Source organism: Mesoplodon densirostris, chromosome 13 (assembly GCF_025265405.1).
Source record: "Mesoplodon densirostris isolate mMesDen1 chromosome 13, mMesDen1 primary haplotype, whole genome shotgun sequence".
NCBI lineage: Eukaryota > Metazoa > Chordata > Mammalia > Artiodactyla > Ziphiidae > Mesoplodon > Mesoplodon densirostris.
The window spans coordinates 65,318,139-65,335,488 of record NC_082673.1 but is presented as its reverse complement, the minus strand read 5'-3'; the positions used below and the strand labels follow the sequence as shown (position 1 = coordinate 65,335,488).

At 39.1% G+C, this 17,350-nt stretch overlaps 1 protein-coding gene and 1 long non-coding RNA gene across 3 annotated transcripts in view; one reads left to right on the top strand and one right to left on the bottom strand.

Annotated features, from left to right (window-relative positions):
* The window catches only part of EMC2 (ER membrane protein complex subunit 2), a 48,209-nt gene extending 41,233 nt beyond the window's left edge, over positions 1-6,976 (bottom strand). For both annotated transcript variants that reach the window (XM_060115917.1, XM_060115918.1), the window contains exons 1-2: positions 6,908-6,976; positions 191-304 (exon numbers count right to left, since the gene is read on the bottom strand). In XM_060115917.1, the coding sequence (XP_059971900.1) occupies positions 191-304; positions 6,908-6,947 (154 nt within the window). In that variant the 5' untranslated portion in view covers positions 6,948-6,976. The remainder of the gene's footprint in view (positions 1-190; positions 305-6,907) is intronic.
* A 176-nt stretch (positions 6,977-7,152) lies between these two features.
* LOC132500946 (uncharacterized) overlaps positions 7,153-17,350 on the top strand; it is a 212,686-nt gene continuing 202,488 nt past the window's right edge. Inside the window, exon 1 of the long non-coding RNA XR_009534100.1 lies at positions 7,153-7,225. This is a non-coding gene — a long non-coding RNA (uncharacterized LOC132500946). The remainder of the gene's footprint in view (positions 7,226-17,350) is intronic.

Sequence of the window (17,350 nt, the reverse complement as noted above, 5' to 3'; positions counted from 1 at the left end):
ACCAACAATTATAAGTCCTTCTCAAAATAAAGTTGTCATTAAGACTTCCTAAGAAGTTTTTAAAAAAGTAACAAATCATAGAGAGACTGATATGAACAGCAGAAAAAAATAATAATATATATATTTTTTAAACTAAGAACTGTAAATGAAACATGTGTTGAGCATGAACACAATAAATTTAAAAACTTACTATCATCTCCAAGCTTAGAAGCATATTCATTAATTAATTCCTCTCCAACTTCCACAATTTGCTCACTGTTTCGTGAGTTTTCTTCTCTCCATTTTCTCATTTTATCTCGCATTTCTGAAAAAAAAAGCTTGCGATTACATATATATATATATATTTGATTAATGTCAAACAGTTGACAAGATGAAATCAACTTTTTAAGAAAATACACTCACACTAATGTAAAAGTCTATGGTATCTCAAATTTCATAAAGCAGAAAATCAATTTAGCAAGAGCAACAGATCCTTTAGAACAGCGCTCCCCAACCTCTTTGGCATCAGGGAGCGGTTTCGTGGAAGACAACTTTTCCACGGACGGGGGAGAGGGATGTTTCAGGCAGTAATGAGAGCAATGGTTCAGGCGGTAATGTGAGTGATGGGGAGCAGCAGATGAAGCTTTGCTCGCTCACCCACCATTCGCCTCCTGCTGTGTGGCCTGGTTCCTAACAGGCCGAGGACAGGGGGTTGGGGACCCCTGCTTTAGAAGACTGAAAATGCATTACAACTGATATTACAACTATCTTTAAAAGTAGTGTATGGCATGGGTCTGCTACAAAGATCCTCTATCCCTTTAAGCAACTATGGATCATAGCTTTTTTGGGTTACAATGTTCAGAATTTGATAAAAAGCTAAGGATTATTTTCTCAGAAAAACAAATAAAATTATACATTGAAATCTCAAATATTCAAGGTGCTCCTGAAGTTTACCCATTGACTCAAGAATATAAAATTTTCATAATCAGGGTATCATATTAGGCTATCAGCACTGAAGAAACATTCATCACAAAATTCTCTTAATAACAACATTAGTACAACAGTCCATATAACATATACAGATACACAATTACACAGGGAAATAAACAGAAGAAAAAATTAGGACAAAGCAAATCTTTTGATTATGTATAAAGAAAAAAATGAATAATGTAAAGTAAGGTCAAAGGCACTAGCAAACAACAAAAGTTGAGAGAATAACTTTGCATATTAATACATTAGGGAACTCTGGAGTTTCAAAGAACAGCATTTTGACAATAGCAGAAATAATAAGTGGGGTGGGGGAGTACCTAAACCAGAAAAAAGATCCCTTTTTTATATGGCTAAGGTAGAATTAACTGTACAGTTCACCAATTACATACATGCTTTCTTACTCTTACCGCTTGGAAATCTTACATATTCATCTGAAGTACTACCTTCTTCCTTCTATTGACATACATGTTGTACAGATTTAAATAGTTGAATTAAGTTGTTGTTGAACTCATGAGTTAAATAAACAATATGCTATGCTTCTATAGAATATATCTAAGAGAAGCATATGGAATTTTCACTACCTTTATATGCATTATCTGAGTCCCTACAGTTCGAAGTCTACAAAAGAAAACAAAAATCATCATAAGATGAAAATAGACCCCAAGTGAATTTACAAAAACAGTCTTAGAAAATCATTACAAATTAACATAGTTAATTCCTTCTACTGAAACCTAGAAATCACCTTGACTCTCACTCTGCACAGGAAGTAACTTGAACTGAATCTTAAAGGTTGAAAAGGAATTGAGCAGGCAAACAAAAAAGTAGGTTAGGGCTTCCCTGGTGGTGCAGTGGTTGAGAGTCCGCCTGCCGATGCAGGGGACAAGGGTTCCTGCCCCGGTCCAGGAGGATCCCACATGCCTCAGGGCCGCTGGGCCCGTGAGCCATGGCTGCTGAGCCTGCGCGTCCGGAGCCTGTGCTCCGCAACGGGAGAGGCCACAACGGTGAGAGGCCCGCGTACCGCAAAAAAAAAAAAAAAAAAAAGTAGGTTATTCATACCCCACAGGTTAAGGGCTCAGTCTCACAAGACTGCCCCCACTTCAGAAACCAACACAAGTCAGGGATACCCATACGTCTGAGCAACTCGTTACAAAATCAGGGGTTCCTTTCTACAACTCCCTCATCCAGTTTGATACTTGCTAGAGTGGCTGAAAGAACTCAGGAAAGTGCTTCACTTACTATTACTGGTTTTTTATAAAGGAAACAACCAAATGGAAGAGATACACAGAGCAAAGAGTTGGGGGTGGGAGGGGGTTTTCGGGGGCATAGGAGTACCCTCTCTGAGTGAGTCACCATCCCAGCATCTTGATGTATCCACCAACCTAGAAGTTCTACAAACCCTGAAGTTTAGGGGCTTTTATGAAGGTTTCAGTCTGTAGGCATGATTAATTAGATCCTTAGACACTGGTTATTAAGTCAATCTCCAGATCCTCTCCCCTCCCAGCAGGTTGAGGGGTAGGATTGAAAGTTCCAACCCTTTACTCAAGTCTTGGTCTTACCAGTGACCAGCCCCCATCCTGAAGCTATCCAGCCACCAGTTATTCAGTGGCATATAAAAAGACATGTATCACTATAAATCTTAGAAGATGTTATATGTGGAACCCAGGACTAAGACCAAATATTATAACAGAAGATATTCCTATCAACCTTATCACTAAGGAAATTACAAGGGTTTAGGAGCTCTGTGCCAGAAATTGGGGATGAAGACCAAATATACATTATACCTTATTACATCACAAAATAACATACATCCACAAGATAACATGCATATAACATATATCCACAAGGTCCACAACTTGGGTTCTCAGAACTCATTCAAACCACATCCCCTATACCATAGTTACACTGTCTGAAGTTGACATTCTCTGTCAACCTGGCAGACTATTTTAAAATAGGAAGAGCCTCGGGAATATAAATTTATTTAGTGTTTTACAGATTTGTTCCACAAAACTGCACCCCTTGCCTGTACCCTGACACCCAAATTAAGAAATGCTAGCCCAGGTGAATTAATAAAATATGCTGTTTGAATTTAATAATTATCTTTTAATCTATTAGATTATTTCTTAACTTGCTTTAGAATGCCCTTTAAGAAACTGTAGAATTCCTTCCTATAAACTAGAGACTAAAAGAGAAAAACTGGTCCCATCTCCTTTTTTGTCAAATTTCTCATTTACCAACAGTACTCGATTTTCCATCAGTCTCCTCCTACTTATTCATAATCAAAGTATATTACAGGAAAATCATTCCCTTTCACCCACTGTCATGTCCCCCATGACTTCTAATTAGTCATTCAAAAATATATTAATACATACTTTCTATAACATGCTATAAACGTAATGATGAAAAAGAATCATCCAGTGTGCCTAAGAAATTGACAAGTTAACAGAAAAACTGTAAACAACAGCAAAATAATGTGATAAAAGGTAAGATAGTGGTTATGTTCAGAGCACTAAGAAAACAAGGTGAGGGAAAGATTAATTTCACCTGGCAGGGAGAAAGGGTTAAAGAAGACATCTGTGATATGTGAATTAAGCCCTAAGGATCAAATGGAGTTCGTTAGATGAATTCTACAACAAAGAGCATAAACCATGGTAGAGGAACAAAAGTATCTCATTTGGTAAGGCAAGGGTCTCCAACCTCCAGGCCATGGACCAGTACCGCAAAAAAAATTTTTTTTTAAATAATAAAAAAATTAAGGAGCAAATGGATGTAGAGAACACAGCAAAGTTCTGAAAAGTAAAAAGAGAGCCTTACTGCTATTAAGAAACCAACGAAAGAATTTTTCATAGAGGGAATGACCTGCAATGACAAACGTAGTAAGATGTACAAAACAGATACATTAGACCCGGCATTAGATCTCCCTAGAAATCTTACTGGACTAATAGAGCATGGAAACCAAATTGTGGTTGTTTAAATGACTGAATAAAAAGAGAAGTAAAGAGAGTGAGCATATACAACTAAAATCCCCTCAAACATTTTTAATAAATATTTTTTCAACAAATATTCATTTAATGCCTATTATAGGCCAGGCACTGTGCGAGGCATCCTATCCATATTCTGCCCAAATACCCTATTCTCAACAAACTTGACTATACCCTCCTTCAACTCCTTCCCACCTCCAAACTCCTCTATATAATAAACATCAATAACTTTCAACTGGCTGATAAATAAACCATATACCTACTTTTTTACAGAGCCCAATAGAGACTAACAGAGTGTTAAACTTAGTATATACGTCTTTTATAAATATGTGATAAGTTTTCCTATCACAAGAATCACACTACTCTTTGAACTAACCATTTCCAGTACTTTAATTCATGATGCTATTCAATGGAATTCTTAAAGGACACAGGTCAACTGACACTCCCGCCCCCCAAAAATCTAAACAAAAAAACTACCCCGAGGGTCCTCCCATTACCCTCTTGTTACCAAAAGTCTCTGAAAGAAAAATCTACAATACTCTTTTCCTAAAAGTCTCCTAAAATAGAATTTTAATTCTACTTATTGATTACATTAAAATGAGCAAACTATATTCTATTTGCTAAGTGAGTTGCCTAAGTCTAAGATACTAAAAAAATCACTCCAACTCTAAGAAAATTACTTATAGTATTTTTTGTGATGATTTTTTAACTTTTTAATCCTACTAACAACTCATTTAGTCAACAGATTACTGAGTTCCTCCAACATGTCATGCACTAGAACAAGATAGGCCTGGTCCCTCTTCATTCGAGGAGAGACAAAATTTTTAAACTTAACACAATTGGGTAAGTACTTCAATACTATGAGGACACATAGTTAAAGGACCAGGGGTAAGTTTTGTTGCTTGTTTTTGTTGTCCTTTCTCTTTTATATTTTAGTGGCGGGATGGAGAATGGGCGGGGGCAGGGTGGTCAAGGAAGGCTCTCTGTAGTATGTGACCTTTGAGGGGAATTCTGAGAAATGATAAAAGTATAGTCGGTAGAGCAGAGTATAAGAGTAGAATAGAACCAGGAGGGAAGAACACTCCTATCAGAAGGAATAGCTTGTATCCAGTCTTAAGACTAGAGGAGCATCTAGAGGAGCTTTCAACAAAAGCCATCGTGGCCAGCTCACAGAGCAAGGGGAAGAGTAGCTTAAGATAAAGCTGGAGACACAGGCAGGAGCCAGATCATCTTTTTATATGTATTTAATAGTTTAAAAGCACTTCAACAAATGTTTTCCCTTTTGTTCCTCAACAAACTTGTGAAGTAGTTATTATTGATTAGTCTAAATCTAATTATGTCACTCATCTTTAGAATGTCCACCGGGTAAGGTCTAAGTTACTTAAATGACCTTGTCTGCTGGTAGTTACACACCTACTCATTCCCTACCATTCTACACAACACTATCATCTAAGAAACTTATATTGAACATACCTTCAAAATAGCACCTTTGAAAAACCATGAAATATTTGAAACATTTCTTAAAAGCATTAAAAATAACAGCCACGTATCTACTGAAGGAATATACCCTGACACAAGCCTTTTAAAACCATTTTACAAGTCTGTCTTTCTCCATTTGACTATGAACTCCCTGAAGGTAGGGACTGTGTTACTTAATTTGCTGTCTCCAAGCACTGAGAACTTAACACTTTTAATATAATTGATTCCCCAGTACAGATATAAACACTGCGGTTCAGTGTGCTAGAAGCCACAAAAACAATAATAAATCACTGAACTCACTTCCAGTATAAAAGAATGTTACCTTTTCCCATTATTGTTTTCAACTTTGTAATACTGGAAAGATTTACTCACCACTGAACAATCAATATAGTTTTCAGTCCACGTGTTATCAGGCCATTGTTTAAATATCCGAATAAATAAGCTACTTAAGTCTACTGTGAAATGCTGGGAATATAAATTTCGATTACACAAATTTCATGCCTTAGAGAAACTCAAGGCTCTTCTCTTAAGCATGCATGCCTCCCACGAAAGGTTTTTTTTTTTTTTGCGGGCCTCTCACTGTTGTGGCCTCTCCCGCTGCGGAGCACAGGCTCCGGACGTGCAGGCTCAGCGGCCATGGCTCACGGGCCCAGCCGCTCCGCGGCATGTGGGATCTTCCCGGACCGGGGCACGAACCTGCGTCCCCTGCATCGGCAGGCGGACTCTCAACCACTGCGCCACCGGGGAAGCCCCACGAAAGTTTTTAAGAAAGGAAAATCTCTTACAGAACCCGTCCAAAGTTTGGCTGCTTCCAAATTTAAAGACAAACTCCACCTCAGATTAAACCAGAGATACTTCCCCTTCAGAAAAGGAATTACCGGTAGGGAATAAGAAGGAAGTTGTGTGTGTAAATGTGTTTTGAGGGGGAGTGGGACAGGGAATAATTAACAAGGGGAGAAATCAGAAACCCAGTTTTGAAGAGAGAATGAAATGCAAACTGGCATGTAAAAGAATCAGGTATGTTCACGGGTTTGCCACACACCTTTACTACAGAGAATTGTAACCCTTACAGAGCACTTCAAAGGCCTGTACAGGCCGTGTATTTCTCGGCTGCAAAGACGCTTCTGCAGGCAACTATCCCGCCTCCTCCGCGCCGCCCAGCAGCCACAGGAAACGTATGACAACCCTAGCCCCAGGTCCCGGCCGCCTTACAATGGAAGCTACCCTGGGCCGTTGGACTGGCGCGGAGGTAGGACGGTCGGTCAGCCTACTGGCGCAATTAGTGGGGAACACCGCAGAGCCCAGTCGGTGGCCGGGCCAAGGAAGGGGTCAGCCTCAACCTCCACCTCAGCCACCACCACAGCTCTGCCGGTCCAATGCCGAAGAGAGACCGGAAAATCCAGCTCTCCGAGAGCAGCAGGTACTCCCGTACGGCTTCCCTCGGCTTCTGGTCCTTCCGCGCCCGCCCCGGCAGCAGTTACCTTCCCATGTGACATCGTAAAGCTCTGAGACCTTCGCCATCTTCTCAGAACCTGAAGGCGACCGGGCGAGAGGGCGGGGAGATGTAGTCACACGACCCGAGACCAGGCGGCGGCGAATTACGACACCATTTCTCATTGGCCAAGAGCGCGGAGGGGGCGGGATCCGCCGCACACGTGCACGCGGCTCTGCCGAGGGGCAGTCGGGAAAGGGGGCGGGACGAGGTGGGCGGTGCGCCTCGCGTAAGGTCTGTGAGGACGCGGGGGCGGAGCCGCTGGAGCCGGAGCCGCTGGAGCCTGAGTCGCTGAAGCCGGTTTGGGGTGAGATGTCTATTTTACCGTGGATTCTTAACAAATTCTGGGTCTTTAATGTGTGCCACTCCCGGCTTTTCACTTTTTTCTACATAGGTGTATTCATTCTCTTCCCACTCCCTAATCGGTGCCTTGTTCTCTTCATGACCTGCTGCAATGCAACGTTCTGCGCGAACCCGTTATCTGTCCCCAACTTTCCTCCTTCCGTGATGGGATTCGCCTTCGATTTCCTTTTTAATGTTCGGCTGAACTGATACACTTCAAAAATTTCTGGTTAAATCTCTTTGAGGAACTAAGCAGAATTCTGCTCTGCAAGTTATGTTCCTGTGGCCGAGGACTTCTTTATGTTCACATGAATGGCTTCGTGCCAATCCAAACCCTTAGTTAACGCTCCCCGTGGATCACTGTCTGCTTGCCACTCTATTTTTTAAACTCCATAAAAGCAGCCGATATGTAAATGATTATAAGTAGATGAATTATCACAGCCCCTAAACTTCGCTCCTCTTTATTCACACGGGGGAGCCTCCAAGCTAATTGCTTTCAGAAACCTTTGGACCTGGTTGGATAGAGCTAGGGAAAAAATGTCTGGAGCGGAAGCAAAAAATTTGAGGGTCATAAGGGAATATTTAGTATTTGAAGCAATGAGAACATAAAAATGTAAAGGGGGAATATGTAAAGTGAAGAAAGAAGGCTAAAAATTCCTGCATAACATGTAAACTTAAGGGTCAGTGAAGAAAAGAAAATCAACATATGAGGAAAAAGGAAAACAGAGAGTCATATCCCACATGCCAAAGGAGTAGAGTTAAAAAGGAAAAAAAAAAAAAAGGAACTATCAGTGGCACCTGCCCAAGGGAAGTTGCATAAGGATAGAAAAGACTACTGAATTTATAAACTTGGATTTGATTCTGAATGAAGTTCATTCTCTCTAGACTAGACAGACCTTTTAAAAAAAAAAAACCTTCATTCAAAAAAATTAAAAATCCTCCACACAGAAATTCACATATTCTAATACTTCAGTAAAACAACCTGGTGTAATGGAAAGAACAAGAACTCTGTCAGACAGATCTGAATCCAGGCTCCACCATTTAGTAGCTGCTTGACAGTTAGCCTATGTATCTCTGAGCATAGGAGTTGATCAGATATAGAAAGAAGCTAATCATATCGATATAAAAAGAAAATAACTCCCTTGAATTGTTATCAAGACTAAAAGAGACACTGCATGACACTCTTATGGAAGTAGCAGTCCTGTGACTATAAATACTGTTTATATGTTTATGATGCCCAAATACATAAAATTCAGCAGTCCTTACTTCTCCCATGAAACCCAGTTCTACTTTCTTGACATGTTCATTTAGATGCCTAAAATGTATCTCAAAGTTAACATCTCCCAAACAGAAGTCTGGATTCCTGCCACCATGCCCCCCAACTTGCTCTTCCCCATCACAACTAAAATTCTAGGAACTATCATTGATTCCCTTCTTTGCCAAGCCCCCTATATCCAGTCTATTAGCAAATTCTGTATTGTATGCTTCCAAAACTTTCCCCAAATCCATCTATTTTTTTTTCATCTCCACTGCTACTACCTTAATAGAAGCCACAACCATCTCTCACCTGAATGACTGTCATAGTCTTTTAACCTTCTTAGTTTCATTCTTGCTGTGTAAAAATCTATTTTCTATACAGCGATCCTACTGGTCTTAAAAAAAAAAAAGGCCACAGAAGTCCTCTGCTTACAGCTTTCAAATGGCTCCCCTGGCAGTAAAAATATACTCTAAACACTTTACCATGATTTACTTCATCTCCTACTATTCTGTCTCTTTTCACTAGATACCTACCATTCTCACCTATTTCTATTTCTCAAACATGGCAAACTCCTATCTGCCTTAGGTCTGGCATTTACCCAGAGTGTGTGAAAGCCCAAGAAGTTGTCTTTTAATGACTTACAATGGGTATAACGAGTACAACTAATTGAGGGAGTAAATATTTTTCACTCACTTTAACCCTTGTATTGGGTTGGCCAAAAGGTTCGCTCGGTTTTTTCCATAAGATGGCTCTAGTAGCACTTAGTTGTCTTTAACTTCATTGAAAGAATTTTATTAAATTGCACATGACAGCTGTCACATCAGCGTGCATTTTAAAAAAGACTTATCAAAATAGGTGAATTTTTTGTAGCCATTATAACATTGAAGATGGAAGGGAAAAAGCAACATTTTTGGCATATTATTTCAAAAAGGCAAAAACGCAACTGAAACTCAAAAAAAAGATTTGTGCAGTGTACAGAGAAGGTACTGTGAGTGATTGAACATGTCAAAAGTGGTTTGCAAAGTTTCATGCTGGAGATTTCTCACTGGATGAGGTTCCACGGGCAGGTAGACCCGTTGAAGTTGATAGCAATCAAACTGAGACATTAATTGAGAATAATCATTGTTATACCACGGCGGAGATAGCCAACATACTTAAAATATCCAAATCAAGCGTTGAAAATCATTTGCACCCACCTAGTTATGTTCATCGCTTTGATGGTTGGGTTCCATGTAAGTTAAGCAAAAAAAAGCTTCTTGACCATATTTCCGCATGTGATTCTCTACTTAAACGTAATGAAAACGTTCCATTTTAAGACAAATTGTGACAGGCAATGAAAAGTGGGTACTGTACAAGAGCGTGGAACAGAAGAGATTGTGAAGCAAGCAAAATGAACCACCACCAACCACACCAAAGGCTGGTCTTCATCCAACGAAGGTGATGTTGTGTATATGGTGGGATTGGAAGGGAGTCCTCTATTGTGAGCTCCTTCCAGAAAACCAAATGATTAATTCCAGAAAGTACTGCTCCCAGTTAGACCAACTGAAATCAGCACTAGAAAAAATCATTCGGAATTAGTCAACAGAAAACACATAACCTTCCATCAGGATAACACAAGACTGCATGTTTCTTTGATCACCAGGCAAAAGCTTAGCTTGGCTGGGAAGTTCTCATTCATCTGCCATATTCACCAGACATAGTACCTTCAGATTTCCATTTATTTTGATCTTTACAAAATTCTCTTAATGGAAAAAATTTCAATTCCCTGGAAGACCATAAAAGGCACCTGGAACTGTTCTTTGCTCAAAAAGATAAAAAGTATTGGGAAGATGAAATTATGAAGTTGCCTGAAAAATGGCAGTGGAACAAAAGGGTGAATACTTTGTTCAATAAAAGTCTTGGTGAAAATGAAAAATGTGTTTTTTATTTTTACTTAAAAATCGAAGGCACTTTTTGGCCAACCCAATAACTGGCTACTGTTGTCTGTCAGGCAATAAACCATATGACATAAGGTTAAAAGAGGTCAATATCACAGTTTTTGAGCTGGAAACTAGAATATAATTTCATTTTAGACTTAGAAGGAGCTTATGATTCTTTAGAACAGTATTTGTCAAACTTTTTTGCCTACATCTTATATTAAGGAATACACTTTATATCACACTGTGCACACAGATATTTAAAACTGAAACAAAATTTGCAAACAAGGCTTTTACTGTGTCTTCTCTATATTTTCTATTCAAATTGAGTCAATTCCATTTTATTTTATAAAAATATTAGTTGTGACCCACAAATGGAGTAATGACCCATATTTTGAAAAACATTAATGAACATTGTACTCATTTCCTAATATGAGGCCCTGAAATGAAATTATTTGCTCAAGTTCTTACTACTAGTAGGTAAAAAAGATGGGAAATTCATAGGGTGGAGATGAGATGTTTAGTTCATAGGTGAAAGATGAAATATTTACAGGAAAAATGCTTGTCACCAATAGTACTCTCTGAAGCGAGGACAGTGACTGTTCATATTTTATAACATTTCAGATGTCCAGTAAAACTTGCTTTCCTCAGACACACTCAGGAAAAAACTGGCATGTCAGTGACAAAACTTCTGTATTCTTCTTTAACATTTTATAATGTAATTATAAAGTAAATTTAAAAATACCTTCTATAGATAAAACCATAACCTTGGCAACATAAGCATCAAGCATACTTTCTGTAAATGCACCTTTACAAATGTTCTCAAAGTTTTACCTCTCACCTTCTCATTCCTTTGAAAAAGAGAGTTTTCATTCGTACACGTTAAAAATATTTAATCCACTTTATCTGATTGAACAACTGCCCAATATTGGTGACAAATATCAGGAAACTATCCCAGCAGCCAAATAGTAGATTATGCCATGTCCAACACCATGGGAATTACTGTTTCATTAATGATCTCAACAGCAGACTGAAAAAGGCACATGAATGTGATCTATTGTATGCTTTTTTTAAATGTGAAGCTATCTTATGATTTCCATTTTTTGTCCTACAAAATCATGTTTGAAAAGTTAGAATAATAATACATCAGAATGAGTTAGAGTCAAAAATGAATAACTTTGAATAATCCCAATTTTCTTTGAGATGGCATAAGCTTTGATTATTTATCAAGCCAGATTGGCCCACAAAGTCCTTTAGAATGCTTCTTTCTTATGCTCATGGTTTACTTAATTAATGTCTTCAGATATTATGAAAGACTAAAGCAATTTCTTAAATTTAATAAGCCTTATGGCTTTTATAAAATGGACATTATTTAACAGGACAAAGCATAATACCATGTTAATTGATTTTTGCAATATTCAACATAGTCATCAAATAATTTATTTAGAATCTACTGGCTGCTTTGTTCTGTCTTAATCATAGTGAATTCAAATATCCTACATTATGTAGCACAGTTTATAATCTCAATTTACTACTCTGACAATTATCCATCAAAATAAATTGGTCTACTACAACTCTCATTTAAAATTCATCATAGCTTTTAAATCATGTTATTGTTTCTAATTAGTGAATCATAACTATAATCCCTTCGTGTTTAAGGGAAAATATTACTTATTTCATCTTCATTACCTCCATGTCAATATATTTTTACTGTGACACGTTCACATTTGGAAGGAAGTTTTCCTTGGAGTTTTATTTACCAAAAGCCAGATTAATATAGAGTTGTTTTAGGAAGCTTATGAACATTGTTTTTTATTACAAGGTTATTTGTAAGAACCTTTTTATTTTTAAAAGTTTCTGTAATTTAATACATTCCCACAAAACCCAAGAGCCTATGCCTCCGTTACTGGCACAACCATAGCATTTAGGCACTTCTAGTTCTTTCAAATCTGCCATCATTTGCAATATATATGTTCTAAAATGTGCCAGCCATTCATTTCACATCCAATTATATTATTTTAAAAAGCAAAGGAAAGTCTCTGGGAAAGATTTCCAGTGAAATCACTTAGGTCCTTTCACAGTAGAATTCACAAACTGATAATTACTCCCCTGTGCCATAGTTGTAAGAATGAAGAGGAAAGTACATCCAGAAAGAGTACACCCAGAATTTCTCCTAGATGGGCAATAAATTAGAGCTATTTCTTTTTGAGATTTATAACCATACTTAAAAGTCCACTTTTTCAAACAATATTTATTTAATTTCCCCAAAGTGCATTTTCTGTTCTGATACACACATACATCTGTGCAAATGTAACAGTCCTTTTGCAAAAATGTGTTTTTGTAAACATCCCTTTTGGGTACCAAACATCTGGGAGTCTCTATGTACTATTACTGTGACTTGATGGTCTCTGGAGCTCATCTAGACTCCATTTTCTGCAATAGAACTATAACTGAATTCTTTACTTGAAAAACGTTCTTAAGAGTATTTATTCACAATAAATAAAACTCACACAAAAATATACTGAATGTTAACTTATGCATTTATTATTACATATTATTCTGTTGCAGATGTAATTTTCATTCTTCAACTATCCCTCTCTTTGGTGGTTTGATTTGCTCAGACCTGTAGTTCTGAGGTATATTACCTTTGCCACCAGTCCACAAGGTCATCTTTTTTTTTTTTTTTTTTTTTTTGTGGTGCTTGGGCCTCTCACTGTTGTGACCTCTCCCATTGCAGAGCACAGGCTCCGGGCGCGCAGGCTCAGCGGCCATGGCTCACAGGCCCAGCCGCTCCGCGGCATATGGGATCCTCCCGGACCGGGGCACGAACCCGTGTCCCCTGCATCGGCAGATGGACTCTCAACTACTGCGCCACCAGGGAAGCCCTGGTCATCTTTTTTTTGTAAGGTCATGCTGACCACTCTTGGCTAAAGTTGGCTTAAAGGCCAATAATATGGCCACACTGGGCATAACTTGGCCATATTATCCTTCAGATAGTAAATCATGTGCTTTTTTACATATAGGAGGGCTTATTTAATCAACCTCATGGATTTATTTGGGAAAGAGACTGGCTTCCTGGCAGAATGTCTCTAAAAAAACTGCCCACCCCCTAAATCCATTCCACCAACCACCTCCAGCACCACCTCATTCCTGAGGAAACAGCATAATATCAACTTTTTGAAAACTTTATGTACCATAATTTTTAAAATTGTACTTGGAATTTTTTATCTTAAAACTATGAAGTAAGGAATAATATAGGTATGCTGCAAAAGCTGCCATTTGGTTCAGATTGCTGCCACCTTACTAGAAATTCTTTCAGCATTATAATGTTTTACCTTCATCTGCTCATGATGTTTCTATTATTATTTCTTTTGCATCTTTTGATAATGGGCTTGAACATTGGTCATGTGGGTGGGGTGGGAGCAGGGACAGGCAGAGGGGGAGTGATTTCAGTTGATGTAATTTTTCTAACAATAGCAAGATTATGGAATATTAAACATAACCTCAATCTAATCATGAGAAAACATCAATAAAACCCAAATTGGGATCCATTCTACAAAAATAACTGATCAGAGTTCAGGCTTCACTAGCTCTCCTGAATTCCTCGCTTGGCTCCCTAAAATAAACACTGCACTTACCTTCACCACAGCTCACTGTCATTAGACTGGCTTTACTGCACGTGGCTGAGCAGACCCAAGTTTGGTTCAGTAACAAGAGGACTTAGTGATGCAATCAGTCAGCTTCCCAGTGTTGGGAGGAAAAGCATTGGCATCAGCAGTTGATAGTGATTCATTCAAGATGGCAGAGTAGAAGGATGTGCGCTCACTCCCTCTTCTGAGAGCACCAGAATCACAACTAACTGCTGAACAATCATCAACAGGAAGACACTGGAACTCACCAAAAAAGGGACCCCCACATCCAAAGACAATGGAGAAGCCGCAATGAGATGACACAAGGGGGCGCACTCACAATAAAACCAAATCCCATAACTGCTCTGTGGGTGACTGACAAACGGGAGAACAATTATACCACAGAAATCCACCCACTGGTGTGAAGGTTCTGAGCCCCATGTCAGGCTTCCCAACCTGTGGGTCCGGCAATGGGAGGAGGAATTCCCAGAGAATCAGACTTTGAAGGATAGCGGGAATTGATTGCAGGACTTCAACAGGACTGGGGGAAACAGAGACTCCACTCTTGGAGGGCACACACAAAGTAATGTGCACAACAGGACCCAGAGGGAAGGAGCAGGGACCCCATAGGAGATTGAACCAGACCTACCTGCTAGTGTTGGAGGGTTTCCTGCAGAGGCCCGGGGGGTGGGGGCGGGGTGCTGTGGCTCACCATGGGGACAAGGACACTGGCAGCAGAAGTTCTGGGAAGTACTCCTTGGCATGAGCCTTCCAAGAGTCTGCCACGAGTCCCACCAAAGAGCCTGTAGCCTGCAATACTGGGTCGCCTCAGGCCAAACAACCAATACAGAGGGAACTCAGCCCCACCCATCAGCAGACAAGTGGATTAAAGTTTTACTGAGCTCTGCCCACCAGAAAAACACCCAGCTTTACCCACCACCAGTCCCTCCCATCAGGAAGCTTGCACAAGCCTCTTAGATAGCCTCATCCACCAGAGGGCAGACAGCAGAAACAAGAAGAACTATAATTCTGCAGCCTGTGGAACGGAAACCACATTCACAGAAAGATAGACACAATGAAAAGGCAAAAGACTATGTACCAGATGAAGGAACAAGAAAAAACCCCAGAAAAAAAAACTAAGTGAAGTGGAGATAGGCAGTTTTCCAGAAAAAGAATTCAGAATAATAATAGTGAAGATGATCCAGGACCTCGGAAAAAGAATGAAGGCAAAGATCAAGAAGAAGTAAGAAATGTTTAACAAAGATCTTCAAAAATTAAAGAACAAACACCTAGAAGAAGTAAAGAACAAACAGATGAACAATACAATAACTGAAATGAAAAATACACTAGAAGGTATCAATAGCAGAGTAACTGAGGCAGAAGAATGGATAAGTGACCTGGAAAACAGAATGGTGGAATTCACTGCAGTGGAACAGAATAAAGAAAAAAGAATGAAAAGAAATGAAGACAGCCTAAGAGATCTCTGGGACAACATCAAATGCACCACAACTCACATTATAGGGGTCCCAGAAGAAGAAGAGAGAGAGGAAGGTCTAGAGAAAATATTTGAAGAGATTATAGTCAAAAACTTCACTAATATGGGAAAGAATATAACCACCCAAGTCCAAGAACCACAGAGAGTCCCAGGCAGGATAAACCCATGGAGAAACACACCAAGACTCATACTAATCAAATTGACAAAAATTAAAGACAAAGAAAAATTATTAAAAGCAACAAGGGAAAAATGACAAATAACATACAAGGAAACTCCCATAAGGTTAACAGCTGATTTCTCAGCAGAGAGTCTACAAGCCAGAAGGGAGTGGCACAATATATTTAAAGTAATGAAAAGGAAGAAGCTACAACCAATATTACTCTTCCCAGCAAGGATCTCACTCAGATTCGATGGAGAAATTAAAACATTTACAGACTAGCAAAAGCTAAGAGAATTCAGCACCACCAAATTAGCTCAGACCTAGGGACACATACAGAGTGAAAGTGAGGGGATGGAAAAAGATATTCCATGCAAATGGAAATCAAACGAAATCTGGAAGAGCAATACTCATAGCAGATAAAATAGACTTTAAAATAAAGAATGTTACAAGAGACAAGGAAGGACACTACATAATGATCAAGGGATCAATCCAAGAAGAAGATATAACAATTATAAATATATATGCACCCAACATAGGAGCACCTCAATACATAAGGGAAATGGTAACAGCTATATAAGAGGAAATCAGGGCTTCCCTGGTGGTGCAGTGGTTGAGAGTCTGCCTGCCGATGCAGGGGACATGGGTTCGTGCCCTGGTCTGGGAAGATCCCACATGTTGTGGAGCGGCTGGGCACATGAGCCATGGCCACTGAGCCTGCTCCTCCGGAGCCTGTGCTCCACAATGGGAGAGGCCACAACAGTGAGAGGCCTGCGTACCGAAAAAAAAAAAAAAAAAAAAGACATAAACAGATGGAGAGATATACCATGTTCTTGAATTAGAAGAAACAATATTGTGAAAATGACTATACTACCCAAAGAAATATACAGATTCAATGCAAACCCTATCAAATTAGCAATGGCATTTAAAAAATTTTTTTAATTTTATTTAATTTTTATACAGCAGGTTCTTATTAGTCATCAATTTTATACACTTCAGTATATACATGACAATCCCAATCACCCAATTCATCACACCACCATCCCCATCCCTCTGTGGTTTCCCCCCTTGGTGTCCATACGTTTGTTCTCTACATCTGTGTCTCAACTTCTGCCCTGCGAACCGGTTCATCTGTACCATTTCTCTAGGTTCCACATATATGTGTTAATATATGATATTTGTTTTTCTCTTTCTGACTTACTTCACTCTGTATGACACTCTCTAGATCCATCCGTGTCTCAACAAATGGACCAATTTCATTCTTTTTTATGGCTGAGTAATATTCCATTGTATATATGTACCACAACTTCTTTATCCATTAATCTGTCGATGGGCATTTAGGTAGCTTTGATGATGTGGTTATTGTAAACACTGCTGCAGTGCACATTGGGGTGCATGTGTCTTTTTGAATTATGATTTTCTCAGAGTATATGCCTAGTAGTGGGATTGCTGGAACATATGGTAATTCTATTTTTAGTTTTTTAAAAAAACTTCCATACTGTTCTCCATAGTGGCTGTATCAATTTACATTCCCACCAACAGTGCAAGAGGGTTCCCTTTTCTCCACAGCCTCTCCAGCATTTGTTGTTTGTAGATTTTCTGATGAATCCCCTTCTAACTGGTGTGAGGTGGTAC